At 35.8% G+C, this 17,922-nt stretch overlaps 1 protein-coding gene across 1 annotated transcript in view; it reads right to left on the bottom strand.

The window, feature by feature from the left end:
* Positions 1-4,603: 4,603 nt before the first annotated feature.
* The window catches only part of LOC127453929 (protein spire homolog 1-like), a 49,083-nt gene continuing 35,764 nt past the window's right edge, over positions 4,604-17,922 (bottom strand). Inside the window, exons 12-17 of the mRNA XM_051720730.1 lie at positions 15,681-15,823; positions 13,745-13,882; positions 13,513-13,583; positions 12,129-12,156; positions 11,799-11,947; positions 4,604-9,357 (exon numbers count right to left, since the gene is read on the bottom strand). Of these exons, the coding sequence (XP_051576690.1) occupies positions 9,099-9,357; positions 11,799-11,947; positions 12,129-12,156; positions 13,513-13,583; positions 13,745-13,882; positions 15,681-15,823 (788 nt within the window). The 3' untranslated portion in view covers positions 4,604-9,098. The remainder of the gene's footprint in view (positions 9,358-11,798; positions 11,948-12,128; positions 12,157-13,512; positions 13,584-13,744; positions 13,883-15,680; positions 15,824-17,922) is intronic.

Genomic DNA, 17,922 nt, shown 5'->3' with positions numbered 1-17,922 from the left:
CTGTGTAGCATTGTTTTTTTCTCATTTGAATGTTTATTAGGTGAGAACTGGTTCTTATTTGGAGAACCATTAAAAAAAAAAAAAAAACACCAGAACTGTAATTTTCATGACTTGCGGTTCTATTAACGGTTCTTGAACGTGTATTGCTAGAAAGACTTTGTTAAAAGTTAACACAGCATCTTAAAAACGTGTCGCAACAGTTGACGCATGTAGACCAGCGCAGACAGACGTAGCACATTTCCTGTGTGAACGGCCCCTTAATACTGATTTCTCGTGACTTTTGGTGGGAACTTTTTAGTTTTAATTTAACCCTTGTGCGTCAATAAAAATAAGTTGCTCAGAGGTCCTTCGAGGACAAAAATTTCCACGTCAAAAAACTGCCATAGTAATATTATATATTAATATTATTTTCCACTTTCAATGAGTTAATTTTTATCAGTCCTGATCATAACTACCAAATATTCATTTATTTTCAGGATTTTAACCATTTAAATGCCAGTTTGTTTACATAATGCCACTGTTGTTTTTTTACACACACACACACACACACATTCCTCAATACACACATACAAAACACACTCTGACATCTGTATCAACACACACACACACACACACACACACACACACAATTTTAGCTGCATCATTTATTCAATTGGCCTGCAGTGCTCTATAATACAGCAAACAGAGAATAGGGAAAAAGCTTGTATTTGCTCCATAGGCTAAACATGAGTAAAATGGCGCCATCTGGTGGAAAATATTAAAATGTAAATTTTGAAGTCAGGGCTCTGGAATGAAAGCATAATATCATAGAATTCATGATTTTATGTTTTAATGGCACTGGGATCAAATATTGCAGTTTTAATGGGTTTCAATGGGGACATTTTTGTCCTGAAGGTCCTGAGTGTAACTATTTTGTGTACACAGTGTATTATAGATGTATTATAGGAACTGAGGTTGAAATATCAAAAACCTTTGGCAAAATTTATGCCGTTGGCATTAACACAGCTAAAATGATCGAAAAAACTAAAATGAAAACGACAAAAATGTCCCGAAGGTTACACAAGGCTTAACGTAAATTCTGCCATTATTTACTCACCCTCATGATTTTTCCAATCACGTATGAATTTTTTCTTTCCTCCCTGAAACACAAAATGAGATGTTAGGCAGAATGTTCAAGTCATTTTCCAATCAGTGAAACTCGATGGTTATTAATGTTTCACCAAGCTCCAAAAAGATCACAAATAAGGCACCATAAAAGTGTCATAAACATATCATATAAATAGTCCTTTCGACTAACGCAAAGTCTCAAGGTGTAAAAATGAGCTTACCTGCATATTTCGAATGCTGAAGGAAGCCTGGAATTATTTTACAAGAACTATTTCAGTAACTTGGGTAGACATCACTACTTCTGGTCTTCTTCAGTGTGAAATTAATGCTGGTATTCCACTCTCACATCTCTATATCTTAGTGAATGATTTTGGAGCTTATCCACTGAACTGCCAATTACTTATGTGCATGGGCGTAGATTCCGGGGGGGATGGGGGGAGGTAACCCCCCCCCCAATAATCAAAACAAGCAAGTCCAACCCAGTATCTATACCATGATCAATGGAAACATGTAAATGCTTCACGTTGCAACCTCCTCAATGTTCAAGCCAAATCTGCGCCCATGCAATGTCTTCATAGCTTTGTGTGAGAAAAAGACACAAATTTAAAGATGTTGCACAGCGCATGCCACTAATGATATCGAATGTGACTGGTTCTTAGTGACACGTGACTGATTGCCTCACGCCAAGCTCGAATATGCAGAAAAACTAATTAAATAAAAGAACTATAGCGAGAAAATATCAGTGAATATTGGATTAAAAACACCATTTACTTTCATTGAAGTATTTGCTATGTTATTTTAAAAGTAAAAGAGAAGATAAGCCCATATCAGTGACCAAAAGCTCTTCTGCCAAAGAGAGGAAGCTGGTGAACGCTGGCACACAGTGCGCGAGACACTTCACCCTCACCAGCAGCAATCAGAGGAGACCAGCGCAGAGATGACATGAGATACTGGAAGTTTATGTCTTTCACAACGGATGCATATGAACGTGAATTTCACGAAAACATGTCCAGGTCACATTTTATCCCCAAATAATAATAAAATAAAATAACAATAAAATAAGAATTTTATATAGTGTGGTCAAATGTCAATTTATTTAAAATACAAATATAAAATATAGCCTAAATATATTTTAAAATGTAAATATAGTATATATATATATTATTTTTTACTATATGACAGTATATTACAATAATAATAATAATAATTTTTCGATCATTTTGGCTGTGTTAATGCCAACGGCATAAATTTTGGGTGTGTATTTTGGGGGGAATTTCTATATTTCAACCTCAGTTCCTATAATACATCTATAATACACTGTGTACACAAAGTAGTTACACTCAGGACCTTCAGGACAAAAATATCCCCATTGAAACCCATTAAAACTGCAATATTTGATCCCAGTGCCATTAAAGCATAAAATCATGAATTCTATGATATTATGCTTTCATTACGGAGCCCTGACTTCAAAATGTACATTTTAATATTTTCCACCAGATGGCGCCATTTTACTCATGTTTAGCCTATGGAGTAAATACATGCTTTTTCCCTATTCTCTGTTTGCTGTATTATAGAGCACTACAGGCCAATTGAATAAATGATGCAGCTAAAATGATGTGTGTGTGTTGGTATGTGTGTATTGAGAAATGTGTGTGTGTGTGTGTGTGTGTGTGAAAAACAACAGTGGCATTATGTAAACAAACTGGCATTTAAAGGGTTAAAATCCTGAAAATGAATGAATATTTGGTAGTTATGATCAGGACTGATGTTGGTTAAAAAAATTAACTAAGTGAAAGTGGAAAATAATATTAATATATAATATTATTATGGAAGTTTTTTGACAGACATTTTTGTCCTCTAAGGACCTCTGAGTAACTTTATTTAAATTGACGCACAAGGGTTAAATCAGCATGAATTAAATATGATTTTTTTTCTTACAGAAGTGGTTAAGAGTGTCTGTCTGGTTTTAAACAAGAAGATGATGTCTTGAGACGTTTGGCTTGAAATGAGAGTTTGTGGAAGAACCTTCGCTGTCAAACACAATCACCCGAGCAGTGGCAGATTTAGGCATGGGCGACATAGGGCGGCATCTTGCCGGGGGCGGCACGAGGCACCCACACAGACCCCCAAACGGTCAACAACTTTGGGGGCGTGTTGAAGCGGGTTTCGCCCAGAGCGCCATACAAGCTAGAACCGCTACTGCACCCGAGACAAAGTCTAATGAGGACACTTTCATTATCATTAACTGGATATACTAAATCTGCTACGGTCAGATCTAATTACCATATGCCTATCTGCATGTAAACATTCAAACTCTTACATGCTGTAACACTTGTTATTTTAAATTCATGCATTGGTATTATATGTTGACGAGTGCGATTTCCACTGTGAAACTGCATCTGTATTGTGCTGGATTGATATTCTGTTTGATAGTGCTCATATATACATGTCTCAGGCTGTGAGTGTACAAATGAGCAAATTAAATATTCAAACATAATTTTGTCTGTTTTTTCCTCTCTATTTTTTTAAATTTTATTTTATCTTAATGCTCCTAAAACAGGCTTATGTGCAGAGCATAAATTCACACCACAACAATTATTATTATTATTATTTTATTCTGTTAATCATAACTGGCTGAGATCTCAAAAACAGAAAATCACAAGCCATACGACCAAAGGGACAACCTATGGACAGCATTCACAAGCATGCACATCACAGCTGTTTTTTTCACACGTTTATTTACACGTTCTGAACGAGTCACTTTCAGTGACCTCCACAAAAAACCTCACTGGTCCATTTTATGACACTTCATCTTGGGCTTAAAATGTATTTGTGCAGATGTTGCAATACATGTGCAATTTAATTTGCCTGTGAATATTCAGGATTTATCCTAAATCTACTGCATCATAAATTAATTGGACAAATATTGCAATGCTTAAAAAGGCAGTGTTTTTAAGGCATACATGTTTACATAAGGATTCAAAAGACAAAACTTCACAGCTAGTAAATATAAACAAATGTTTCCCCAGAGGAAATGAATCAAACTAATAACATCCTCAAGTGAAACACTCATGCATACTGATATCACAAGTCTGTCCTTCATTTGATATCGGATTATTATCAGGAAAAATGCATCTTTACAAGATCCTGTGTTAAAGACTAAACAGAAAAAAAATAAATTAAAGTACTTAAACAATTAGCAAAATTATTAAGAACACACATGAGGTGGTTTTCTTGAAAAACTTGCATTATAATACGCTAAAAAAAATATATATTTTAAGATTTACACATTTCAGTTTCATAATAAAACTCCATCAAATTGAAGTGAGCAATCTTAAATAAACAAAATAAAAAAAACTAAATATTTTATGGTTTATTAATTACATTACACAATTCAATTTGATGGATTTATATATATATATATATATATATATATATATATATATATATATATATATATATATATATATATATATATATATATAAATGTGTAAATTTTAAAAATAGGCTAAAATATATTTTTTGAGTGCACTTTTATATTTTTATTTTACCACAACAGTATAATGAATGAAACAAACTATAAAAAAGAAAGTTGCTGGATATCAGCTATAAACATAGTAACACAATTATACAATCAAAATAGATTTAAAAAATAGAAAAACAGCTCTTTTACATACAGCATGATGTCGTTGAATGTAAATCTATATTTGGTGCACGTAACATTGTAATTGACGCATTTAGACGATATTTAAAGATATTTAGAGGGATGATGAGTGAAAAACACAAAGCCATTTGACCACACACAATAACGTATTATTTCATTGTCTGAACGCTTCACAATTCTGGAATGAGATTTTGGTACCACGGCTCATCACGATCATCATCATCAAACAAACTATTTTAAACACTAATTTAAAAGCTGTACATATTACCTAACTTAAAAAGCATTTTACACCAAAAATATAAATACAAATAAATGCAAATCTTTATGCTTATAAACTCTGGCTAACCTTAACATACCTGTCAATAAATAAATAAAATTGGGCACATATGACTTGTGGGGCAGACGCGTTATTTACAGTCAAATCTCACCTAGATATGGGCAACATACACTGTACAAATATACACACTGCCAACCTATTAAAGTCAATAACAAACAACATTTTATTCTGCTTGTAGGAGGCCTAAACGTCCTTTATCATCTTCCTGCTCATTAATTTTCACTCAGCGTGAGTTCAGTGGCGTATTTGTGCTTATCGGTTTAAATACAAGGACTGTTTGTTCGTATGAACAACCAAAATCAGACACACAGAATGAATTTCAGCGGCATCATCACACAAACATTTACATTTAAAGTCAACATGAAATTGACATTATTTACTTTCTTAACACATGTTCCTGGTCTTATTTTGAATGATGTTTCAAGTTTAAAAAATAAGTTATTTTATCAAAACATAATAATGTTGATTTTCAGCTGATAACGCAATTATTTTATTCAGGATACAAAGAAAAACCCACAGGTAACCTCAGGAGAAATACAGGCTGCTCTGGAAAAAGACGGTGTGGTTGTTTCAAGGAGCACAATACGACGATACTTGAACAAAAATGAACTGCATGGTTGAGTTGCCAGAAAGAAGCCTTTACTGCACCAATGCCACAAAAAAGCCCGCTTACAATATGCCCGACAACACCTTGACACGCCTCACAGCTTCTGGCACACTGTAATTTGGAGTGACGAGACCAAAATAGAGCTTTATGTTCACAACCATAAGTGCTATGTTTGGAGAGGGGTCAACAAGTGTTGTGCTCCTTGAAACAACCACACTGTCTTTTTCCAGAGCAGCCTGTATTTCTCCTGAGGTTACCTGTGGGTTTTTCTTTGTATCCCGAACAATTCTTCTGGCAGTTGTGGCTGAAATCTTTCTTGGTCTGCTTGACCTTGGCTTGGTATCAAGAGATCCCCGAATTTTCCACTTCTTAATAAGTGATTGAACAGTACCAACTGGCATTTTCAAGGCTTTGGATATCTTTTTATATCCTTTTCCATCTTTATAAAGTTCCATTACCTTGTTACGCAGGTCTTTTGACAGTTCTTTTCTGCTCCCCATGGCTCAGTATCTAGCCTGCTCAGTGCATCCACGTGAGAGCTAACGAACTCATTGACTATTTATACACAGACACTAATTGCAATTTAAAAAGCTACAGGTGTGGGAAATTAACCTTTAATTGCCATTTAAACCTGTGTGTGTCACCTTGTGTGTCTGTAACAAGGCCAAACATTCAAGGGTGTGTAAACTTTTGATCAGGGCCATTTGGGTGATTTCTGTTTTCATTATGATTTAAAAAGGAGCCAAACAACTATGTGATAATAAATGGCTTCATATGATCACTATCCTTAAATAAAAGACAGTTTTTTTGCATGATCAGTCATATTTTCAAAATCAATGCCAAAATTTCACAATTTCTGCCAGGGTATGCAAACTTTTGAGCACAACTGTATAACCTAGTATGATTATTAAACCGCAAAATGCTGCGATTTAATTGAATAAATATTAGGGTTTTATTGTTAATCAATAATTTTTTTTAAATCAAATTAATTACATGGAATGCCGATTAATTAATCGAATTAATCGCAATTAATCACATACATAAATATTTGTTGAGAAAGCCCTTCAAATAACAATAATTCAATATATAATGATTAAATTATAAATATTTATATTTAAATAATTATAAATAAAAAATATATTTAAAAAAATAATAAAACAGCAAATTAAAATGCATAACATTATTTAGGCACACAAGTGACGCTTTAAAAAAGATAATACAAAAAGTGTGTTTAGAATGCAATATATTGTTTAATATTGCATATTATGTTCCATATTATTATCATTATTATTATTATTATTATTTAATATTTTCTCCCCAATTTAGCATGTCCAATTCCCAAGCGTGAAGCCTCCACATGCACTAGGTCTCCGCGGTAACGCTCTCAACAAGCCACGTGATAAGATGCGCGGATTGACGGTCTCAGATGCGGAGGCAACTGAGATTCCTCCTCCACCACCCGGACTGAGGAGAGTCACTATGCCACCATGAGGACTTAGAGCGCAGTAAGAGACCTAGTGCATGTGGAGGCTTCATGCTATTCTCTGCAGCATCCACGCACAACTCACCACGCTCCCGACCGAGAGCGAGAACCACATTATAGCAATCACGTGGAGGTTAACCCATGTGACTCTACCCACCCTAGCAACTGGGCCAACTGGTTGCTTAGGAAGCCTGACTGGAGTCACTCTAATTCCATATTATTGAACATAAGCCAATCATTGGCCTACAGTTCACAGCAATCCATTTTGCAATTGGATTTGTCAATCAGTCCGAGATTTATTAATAAGTGCATGCTTAAGGACCCGTCAATGTACATCTGTGTCTGACGGATGCTATTGGAGCGTCTTGGTTGTGTCGCGTCATAAACATGCCGTTTTTGGGCCGCTGTGTCAAGTTAAATTAAGTTTGAAACATAGAAAAACATGTCTTGAGATCCCTGTGTTCGGATTTGCGCTCCATCAAGCTGTGTTAGTACGCAAGAATGTGTTCTTATCTTGTGTCGTCTGCTTTCGGTAAGTGTGGTTTGTTTTCTGTATTAGCTGAGTTTCGCTTACTGCCCCCTGGAGAAGCTTGAATTGCTTATATGGAAGGAATATTCCTTATTACGGTCCGGGGACATGATTGCGTAAATTTTTTTAATGCATTATTTTTTATATAATTATTTGCACCGAATTAACATGTAAAATCAACAGCCCTAATAAAAATATAATCTGCATGTGCTGCACGCTTCAAAATGAATGTGTGAAGCTGGTCGCTCATACACAAAAAACACCTCATGATCATCACACACGCTCTTGTGTGTGTTTTTAATAGAAGACAGAAAGCAGAGCACTATGAAGCGTGCAGCACATACAGACTATATATTTATTTAATTAAATCACATTTTTGGAGGGTTTTATAATGACAAGGGGCCATGTAGCGAACTGCTTATTCAAAAAATAAAAGCTTGATATAAATGGATGCGTGAAATGGTGAAACATGTATAGTATAGTAATGTAATGTTTACTGTAATTAAATAATAATCTTCTTCTTTCTGCTGCTCCCTTAAGGGGTCGCCATCCGTGATCCGCATATTTGACTTGGCACAGGTTTTACGCCGGATGCCCTTCCTGATGCAACCCCCAGTGGCTGTGGGACTCTAAATGTAAAAACTAATAATAATAAAACAATATTTCACATCTGTGATGTTCTGTTGTGCAGCACTTAATTTGACAAAAATATATGTTGTTTAAAAGCACTTCATTTGAAAAAAAATAATGCAATGTTATGTTGAAAAATGTAAATAATTAAGTAATTTTTCCATTTTAATCTGATTAAACACCATTTTGATAATAAAATGTAATTAAACTGTCAAATACATAATTCAGATATGCATCATGACCTCTCATGTGATTTTGCTTAAATATTACACTCATTGGGCACATAAAATGTCCTGGGAAATGTGAATTCATAAAAAAAATCAGCGTTCCACCATCATCACTGAATGTACGTGACACGGCTTCGTTCATGACAGTCAACCGTTGATGTTTCACAATGCACAGCCGCCAGCAGTGACAAAACGATACAAATTTGTGTATTTGACACCCATCCCAAGTCCCGAACATTAATATGTTTTTGTACATGTAGCACAAGCTGGGAACCCTGCAAGTAAAATGGGTCGCAAATGTAATTTCATGTTGACTTTAACAAACTACACGTCCTTCCTGTATGAAGACAGCAGATACAGAGAAAGTCACATTGTACAATAGTTAGAGCACAAAATAGAAAACTAACCACGTCTTTGAGTGCACGAAAGAACTGCTACACGCTGATAATTGGCTCTGTACAACAGACCGATCTCTCGATTAACCTGTCCAAATCTATACATGAGCGTGGCTTGTCTAAACTTCATGGATCGTTCTCTCCGACGGCCGGTATTCTGCACCCTTCTCAGAGGACACGATGAAGGACTGAGTCTTACGTTTAAAGTGAGCACGCTTGTTGGCCAGAGAGAGGCTGTGCTTGCTGGACGCGATGATGTCAGAGATGAACTTCTTGCAGTCGACACAAACCTCCATGGCGTTCCAGTCTTCTGTCAGCTCTTTCGGAAACTCCATCTCCTCCTGTGATGAGGACGACTGTCGCGTATGCTTCGATAATCTTAAAATAGACAGAAAAAGTGAAATAAAAAACACGTCAGGAAAGGCTAAGAGTAAATATTTCCCCCATCTAAAATAAAGCTTAATTATTTACAAATATGTGCAGGGCTACACAATGCGACAGTTTGCTCGCATTCGTGATTAAACATAATATGCAACCAACACAACTTTTGACTCTCTTGACATTCTTTTGAGTGGTCGATGGATATTACAACACTAAAAAGTATTAAAAATCTAAGTATTATAAGGGGCCAAGCACAGAAGGAGTCTGTTATGTCTATTGTATCCATTATGATGTTCTTCTTCCACTCTTGAAGTCTATGGCAGCCCACAGAACCGTACATAGAAAATTTATGAAATTTGGCCCAGTTGTAGGGGACACTCTGAAATGTAACTTACCCAAATTTGGTGTCTCTAACTCCAACGCTCTAGCGCCATCAACTGATCAAAATTACACACACGTTTCAGCCAATAACCTTTGAACCGTAATGCCTAGAAACAAAAATGTATTTTTTCCTCTGATTCCTTTGGTTATGCCACGTCCCAATGGGTTGCATAGTTTCAAAGCTCCACCTACAATTTTACGAAACACCCCCCCCCCCCTACTTTTTTTAACTCCTCCTAGACCAGTCATTTTGAATTTTGTCTTAAATTGCTGTATTTTAAAAACGTATTGGCATATCATCTGATAAAATTTGGCATGTCTACTTTTTCGAACTCCTCCTAGACTTTATGTCCGATTCGCTCGAAATTTTGCACGTACAATCTAGAGACACTCATGACAAAAAGTTATGGAATTAATGATGATAGACCAAGTCGTTCTCGTATAACACATCAACAAATTCAACGGCGAGCACGCCAAAATGGACTTGAGGCTATATCTTCACAACGCTTTGGCGTATTGGAACAAACCTTGGCAGTTGTCATCACAAGCATGACCTGAGGGTATCTGCACAGTTTCGGCACAGCGCCAGCTAGTGGTCAAGAAATATTAAAAATGGCTCTCTTTGCTTGTAACTTCTAAATAGTTTGGCCTAAAATCATGAGACTGGTCACTTTAGATTCCTTGGGTCATACCGAGTCGAATGATACCCAATTTTGCCATATCGGTCATGTTGGACATCCGTCATTTTGAAATTTGCCTTAAATTGCTGTATTTTAGAAATGCATTGGCATATCTTTACGAAATTTAGAATGTCTACTTATCAAACTCCTCTTAGACTGTATGTCCGATTCGCTCGAAATTTTGCATGTATCATCTAGAGACACTCATGACAAAAAGTTATGGAATTATTGATGATAGACCAAATCGTTCTCATATAACACATCAACAAATTCAACGGCAAGCACGCCAAAATGGACGTGAGGCTGTATCTTCGCAACGCTTTGGAGTATTGGAACAAAACTTGGCAACTGTCATCATAAGCATGACCTGAGGATACCTGCACAGTTTCGGCACAGCGCCACCTAGTGATCAATAAATATTAAAAATGGCTATCTTTGTAACTTCTAAATAGTTTGGCTTAAAATCATGAGACTGGTCACTTTAAATTCCTTGGGTCATACCGAGTCGAATGATATCCAATTTTGATATGTCGGCCATGTTGGGCATCTGTCATTTAGAATTTTGTCTTAAATTGGTGTACTTTAGAAACGCTTTGGCATATCATTACAAAATTTGGTATGTGTCATCAGGCCATGTCCTGAATGTATTAAAAACATTTGGGGACAGCGCCACCTAGTGATCAAATGATATAATAAAATGCTTATAACTTTCGAAAAATTAGGCCTATTGTCATGAGACTTGTGCGTTAGCTTACTTGGATCCTGCCGAGTACGATGATACACAATTTTTCATGTTTGGCCATAACTTCCTGTCACCATTTTGAATTTCATTGAAAACCTACCAACCTTTTTCAAACTCCTCCTAGGCCGTACAATCCGATTCGTATGAAATTTGTCATGTATCATCTAGGGACACTCGTGACAAAAAGTTATCAGACGATTTTTGATAGACCAAACGGTTCTCGAATAACACATCAGCAAAATAGATGGCAAGACTCTTAAAAGGATTTGAGGCTGTATTTCGGGAAGGCTTTGGCTTATTGATATGCAGCTTTGTATGAGTCATTGTCACCACACCCTGACTGCACCATATATATCTGGTGACAGCGCCACCTATTGGTCAAAGTTATTATTAATTGTATTGTAATATAAGCAATTCTACTTACAATTTTTATACCGCTTTTATTGAAATCATAATCAAATTGTCTAATCATAATTCCTTACATTTAGTTTTAGGTCTTCTGCTGTGCCTAAAAAACACCTCTTACCTGTGGTCAAATCTTGACCTTGTGTGGTCTATTGCTTTAGTGGAACATTCCTTTGTGTACAAGGGTCCCATTATAAGAAACAGCATTTACAGATGCTACGCTCGGCTACCTGGACATAGTTCTCTGCAGGCTGGGGCGACGATGGCTCGTGCTGGGTTTCTCTGGTTTGTGGGACGCTTTATCCCGTTTTAGAGTGGAAGTGGACGGGCCCAGTGAGTAAATCGGTAGACTGGCGTAGGGCTTCGATGGCAGACGCATCTAAAATATAAACAGAAAAGGACTGAAATTAGTTTACATCAAGAAAAGAGAACAGAATGTGATGAACTGATTTACTGGTCCATTTAGACTGTGGAAATGGAGCTATGATTAGTCGTGTTGGCCACAAATACTGTAAAATGACTCTCCAGTGAACAGTCAGTACATACAGATGACGACTTACTTTTTTACAGCATTGTGAACACACGGGCCTGCAAAATCAAGAAAGAGAGAGATGACACAGCACCCATGATACCGTGATTTCAATATGACCTACTTCAATGTCTATTACAGTCAGTAACAGGGCTGGGCGAAACCGCTAAAAATGTATATATCTATATTTTTCCGCCTTTTGACAATATTTGATATAAATATATAGATATTTATGTAATTGCTCTGTACTTAAAATGGCTCAGAATGGTATATTTTTCAATTCAGAGGAACCATTTTTTTCAACAAAAAAAGTTACAAGTGTTCTTAAAAATAATCAAGACTGATGGATAAAAATCAAGTTTCTCTCAAATTAGCACCAGGAAGAATAATATTTAATTATTTTCATTTATATGCACCAATATAACAATACATAGAAATAAACAGCAATATTTACATACATGTATATTTTACCAAAACATTTTAATACATGAAAAATGTCACTCCAAGAACATTCATTCATTGAAACATTTGAACTGATTCATGGAAATGAATCAGACAGTAATGTATTGTAAAACTAGTCTGATGACTGAAACCTGCGAAGATAATGCGTAAATAAATAATTAAATAAATACACATATTCGTACATAAATACATGTGGAAATTATTACATTTGCAAGGAGATATATAAAATAAATAAATAAATAAATGCACCCATCAATGCAAAAATAGCACAATATAAAAAGTAAATAAATGGTTGGGGATGCGGAAATGCAAACATTTTGAAAGGAAATACAATACTGAAATTTGTTTAAATTCTATATTTCTACATTTTTTTTAATCATTAATTTATTTCTGTATGTAGATCCGTATTTATCTTTTCTTCACACAACATGCTAATAGATGCTAATAAAATATGCAAAGACGATTTAAGGCAGCTTCATTTGACAAGGATTACTCGACAGTTTGACTGTGATGCCTAAACGGCTTTTGACATCCTCTCATTAGCATGTTGCGAGAAGGGAAAAAAAAGGAACCACATAAAGAAATAAATGAATGATTAAAGAAACTAAATTTTTTTTTTTTTTATTGATGGGTGCATTTATTTATTTATTTATTTGTTACATTATTTTTTCGCACATTTAATTATTTTATCTATTTATTTATGCACAAATATGTGTATTTTTAATTATTTATTCATGTATTTTTCAGTTAATTAATTAATTATTTTTTTGCAGGTTTCATCGTCCATAAATAACACGCTCTTTTGGAAAATGAATAGCCTTAAAAATGAATATTATTAATCATGATACAAAATAATGTTTACTTTAATTACATTGTGAATAAGTTGTGAATATTCAATATATCGCTCAGCTCTAGTCAGTACTGAGAAATAAAGTTGGATGGCTGTTTATTACCTTTTACAAAACTGACAGGTGTACGACCACGTAAAGAAGGAAAATCTTTTCGTTCGACAGCAGAAGCACAACTGTGAAAAATGAGACGGTAAATCAGGATTTAGACGACTCGTTATGCGCAAAATTAAGCATACAGAGTATGTACTAAGCATATGTCATATAGTCATTTAACTTTATCTCAGATTACACAACAATTCCAGTGCACTAGAGGTTTATAGGTTGCAGTTCCCACCTTCCCCTTCTTCAAAGCATTGTAGATGTCTTTATACTGCTGAAACTTCTCCAGTTCTGCCTTGACCAAAACCTGCCGAATGTGCATGATTTCCTCAACCGTCAGAGTCAGACACTCGACCGGGTAAAAAAATTCCTCCTGTCACGACACACAGATGTTACTGACTTACAGAAGACTTGGAATATAGTGCACGAGTCATATGTGACCTACCTCATCATGTTGTGTCGCATTGACCCAGAATCACATTTTGAGATTGACGGACTTTTACGCAGATTTACGCAGCTCATTAGTCTTGTAATAAGCTGGATAATGAGCAGTCTGGAGACTCTTTCTCTTTCTTCTCACATAGTAACATAATTTAAATGCAAATCAATGTTTGATGTCCATTTATTTAATTATTTGGTTAGTAGCAGTGTAATAAGCTAGATAATGAGCAGTCAGTCCCACTGGTGCTTCATTTCGTAAACTGAGAGAGAAGGACAAACAAGGCCTACTGTGGCCTAACTATTCCTGAACACCAAAGGAGACCCATCCGGACTATTTTTAATTATTTGTGTATTTAAACATGCACAGACAGACATCTTTAAATACTTTATACATATCAAGTTAAGTTACAATAAGTTAGAACTTTGAAGAGGAGAATCTATTCGCTGTCATTCAGCTGCTGCCTCTTGCTGTTTTGAGCACAAACGCATCATGGACGCGTTCTTAAGCCCATCTGCACTATTTTTAATTGCTGGTGTATGAAAACGTGCTGGATGGAAGTCTTTGATCTTTTAGATGCATTTCCGGTGATATGTATGTCAGTGCATGATGATTCTGGATGTGTCTTCAGCGTATTTCAGCGTGGATTGCATGTTTTTTTGGCTTATATCAATGTTGATTGCTTGTGAACCAGTCATAATATGATTCAAGCTTTGCAAAGGAACTGTTATTGTTATTGTAGACAGGGTGTGTGTTAACAGTTGTGCTTGAGATGAACGGTTTAATATATTCAGATGTGTTGGATGTGGTTTATGTGTAACCCCTGAAATTTAGTTTTATAATGTTGTGGTGCTTGTTCATTCTCTTCCGATTGAGTTTCAAATATGGCTGTATTTGAGGGGCTGCATGCTGTTAAACAATCAGAACAGTGGGCGTATACGTTGAAGTTTTAAGGGGGTGCTTATGCCAAAACTGAGCATTTCAGACAAAGGGCCAGAGACAGGTTGGAAAATGATCATATATTAGTAAATTATGAATGTTTTAATGCAAAAAGTGTTACTAACATTACCAGTGGACCTCAAGGAAGATAATAAAACTATATAAAAAATAACATTTCATGACCCCTTTAAAACAAACCAAAAAAAAAAAAAAACATTTAGAGTTTGAATTTCATGATAACATTCACATAATTTGAAAGCTGAGACTTTGTTTGATCAAAAACAATTGAAAACCCAAGACAATCAAAATTCAAGTTTTTGACCAAATTTCACAGTTTCCAAAAACTGGCCATTGTGACTCACAACTCATTTAGATGGAGCACGTCACACATGGACTACTTTTATGATTCTTTTATGGTGCTTTTTTGTCATTTAGGAGCTCCAGTCATGATTCATTTTCATTATTTGGAAAAGACATATGGAAAAAAAGTTGTACCATTTAGGAACTCCATTAGAGTGAGTAAACCATGACACTATTCCTTTAGTACATATACACTCTAAGATGAAGCCATTCATTCACATTGAACTCGGAATTACCATAATACATATGATTTCTTTTGTAAATGAATATATTTTGAAACCACGACCTGAAGTGCAACATTGCTACGCTTGTAGTAGAATAGGAAAAATCTAGTTTTGTCGCAACATGCCACTCGATTAAAATGTAGACTGAATGTCAAAAATTATAAATATTACAGAAGTTTCATGGAGAAAAACGTTACCCATTTACTTACTAAAGATTTGGAGCTTTTTTTGGAAGGCGGCAGGAACTGGCGTACACTGGTGGGCGTTTCCTTCTCTATGGAGTGCCGCCTCTGGGCGGGCTGCCGTCGCTCTGGCTGCGGGGTGGATGAGATGGGCAGGAACATGGGCGGAGCTGAAAGTGATAGGGAATGATATTCATAAATTTCTGTAAAGGCTTGTTAACACTGACAATGATTTATGTGGAATATTCCTCACATTAAACCACCGTAACGGAAACATGACGAACAAAAACATGATACAGGTGCACTTTCACTGAGAGATGAGACTAAAGGAATATTGCAGGTTCAATACATGTTGAGCTCAATCGACAGCATCTGTGGCATAATACACAAAAATTAATTTCGACTCGTCCCTCCATTTCTTTAAAAAATCAGAAATCTGTGTTATAGTGAGACACTTACAATGGAAGTCAATGGGGCCAATCCGTTAACAATAAAATACTCACTGTTTCAAAAGTATAGCCACAAGATGTACACAATATGTGTGTTAACATGATTTTAGTGTGATAAGGTCACTTCCTAACCTTTTATATCCAACTTTACAACTTCATTGCCATGACAACATAACACCATAAACCCTTAAACCCTAAAAACAATGATCCAATGAACTTTACAGCTCAAATAGTACAAGACTTTTAACAGAAGAATGAATGTAAATGCCTTTAAACCCTCCAGAAATTGGCCCCATTCACTTCCATTGTACGTGTCTCACTGTAACCTCGCTTTTTGACAGAATCTGCATTCACCTTTTGCATTTGCGGGTCAATTTTGACCCAGTAGAATTCAAGCTTATAAATGATTCATAACCCGATGGTTTTCATCTAAAACTATATTGTAAGTCATTAATAAGTTCTTAACTGTTCATACATGTAAAAAGATTGATATTTTGGCATGTTAACTGTCAAATATAAAAGTTATTAATTAATATTCCATTTATTATAGAAATAATATAATGTAGAAATATACATTAACTACAGCTAAACCAGTGTGATACATGTGAAAACATATTTTTTATCAACATTTCTGTGAAATATTATCAAAATATAACATAATATACAATTTATATGAACATCTAATGCGAGAATTACTAGTAATTTAAATGAATTTCCTGTTACTCATAACTGCTCAATACAACTCAGTGGTCAAAAGTTATGAAAGCAACATATTCATTTTCAACTAAACTTCATTAAAACAACTGTACAACTCAAGTATACAACATTAATACTTCTTTACTGTGTTTTTAAGGGAAATCTATTCTATTTACGCTCATGAGGCCAGCACAGGGGTGATGTGATCTCTTTTCGTATATGACCAGTTAGAAGCCTAGCTGCTGCATTTTTAACCAACTACAGGTGAGAAAGGGTAGACTGTGACATTTCAAAATATAGAGAGTTACAGTAGTCCAAGCGAAAATAAATAAGTGCGTGGATGACTATTTCAAGATCCTTCTGTGTAATAATTCCTTACATTTATATAGCGCTTTTCTAGGCACTCAAAGCACTTTACGTAGAATCTCCTCAACCACCACCAGTGTGCAGCATCCACCTGGATAATGCAACCGCAGCCATAGTGCGCCAGGCCACACACCAGCTATTGGTGGAGTGAGAGTAGAGTGATGTAGCCAATTCAGGGATGGGGATTATTAGGAGGCCATGATTTATAAGGGCCAATGGGATGAATTTGGCCAGGATAGAAACAGGGGTTACACCCCTACTCTTTACGAGAAGTGCCCTGGGATTTTTAATGACCACAGAGAGTTAGGACCTCAGTTTAACATCTCAGCCGAAGGATGGTGCCTTTTTACACTATAGTATATACAGTACAGTATAGTGTATGACCCACACAGACCGCAGGGTTAGCACCCCCTGCTGGCCTCCCTAATACCTCTTCCAGCAGCAACCTTAGTTTTCCCCAGGAGTTCTCCCATTCAGGAACTGACCTGGCTGAACCCTGCTTAGCTTCAGGCGAGAGCTGCAGGGTGATATGGCTGCCGAGTAAGAAAAGTTTTTAACTTGGAGATTGATCATAGTTGGAAAAAGCCACCCTTAACAACAGTACTAACCTGCTTTTCAAAAGCCAAGGACAAATCCAGAATGACACCAACATTTTTTTACATTTTCGTGCAGATTAGCTGCTAGGGGACCTAACAGATGTCCAACAGCAGTAAAAGAGGCAGGCAAACTGAAAATAATTACCTCTGTTTTGTTTTCAT

Source organism: Myxocyprinus asiaticus, chromosome 16 (genome assembly GCF_019703515.2).
Source record: "Myxocyprinus asiaticus isolate MX2 ecotype Aquarium Trade chromosome 16, UBuf_Myxa_2, whole genome shotgun sequence".
Taxonomy (NCBI): domain Eukaryota; kingdom Metazoa; phylum Chordata; class Actinopteri; order Cypriniformes; family Catostomidae; genus Myxocyprinus; species Myxocyprinus asiaticus.
The sequence above is the reverse complement of the archived record's forward strand: the minus strand, read 5'-3'. Positions and strand labels throughout refer to the sequence as shown.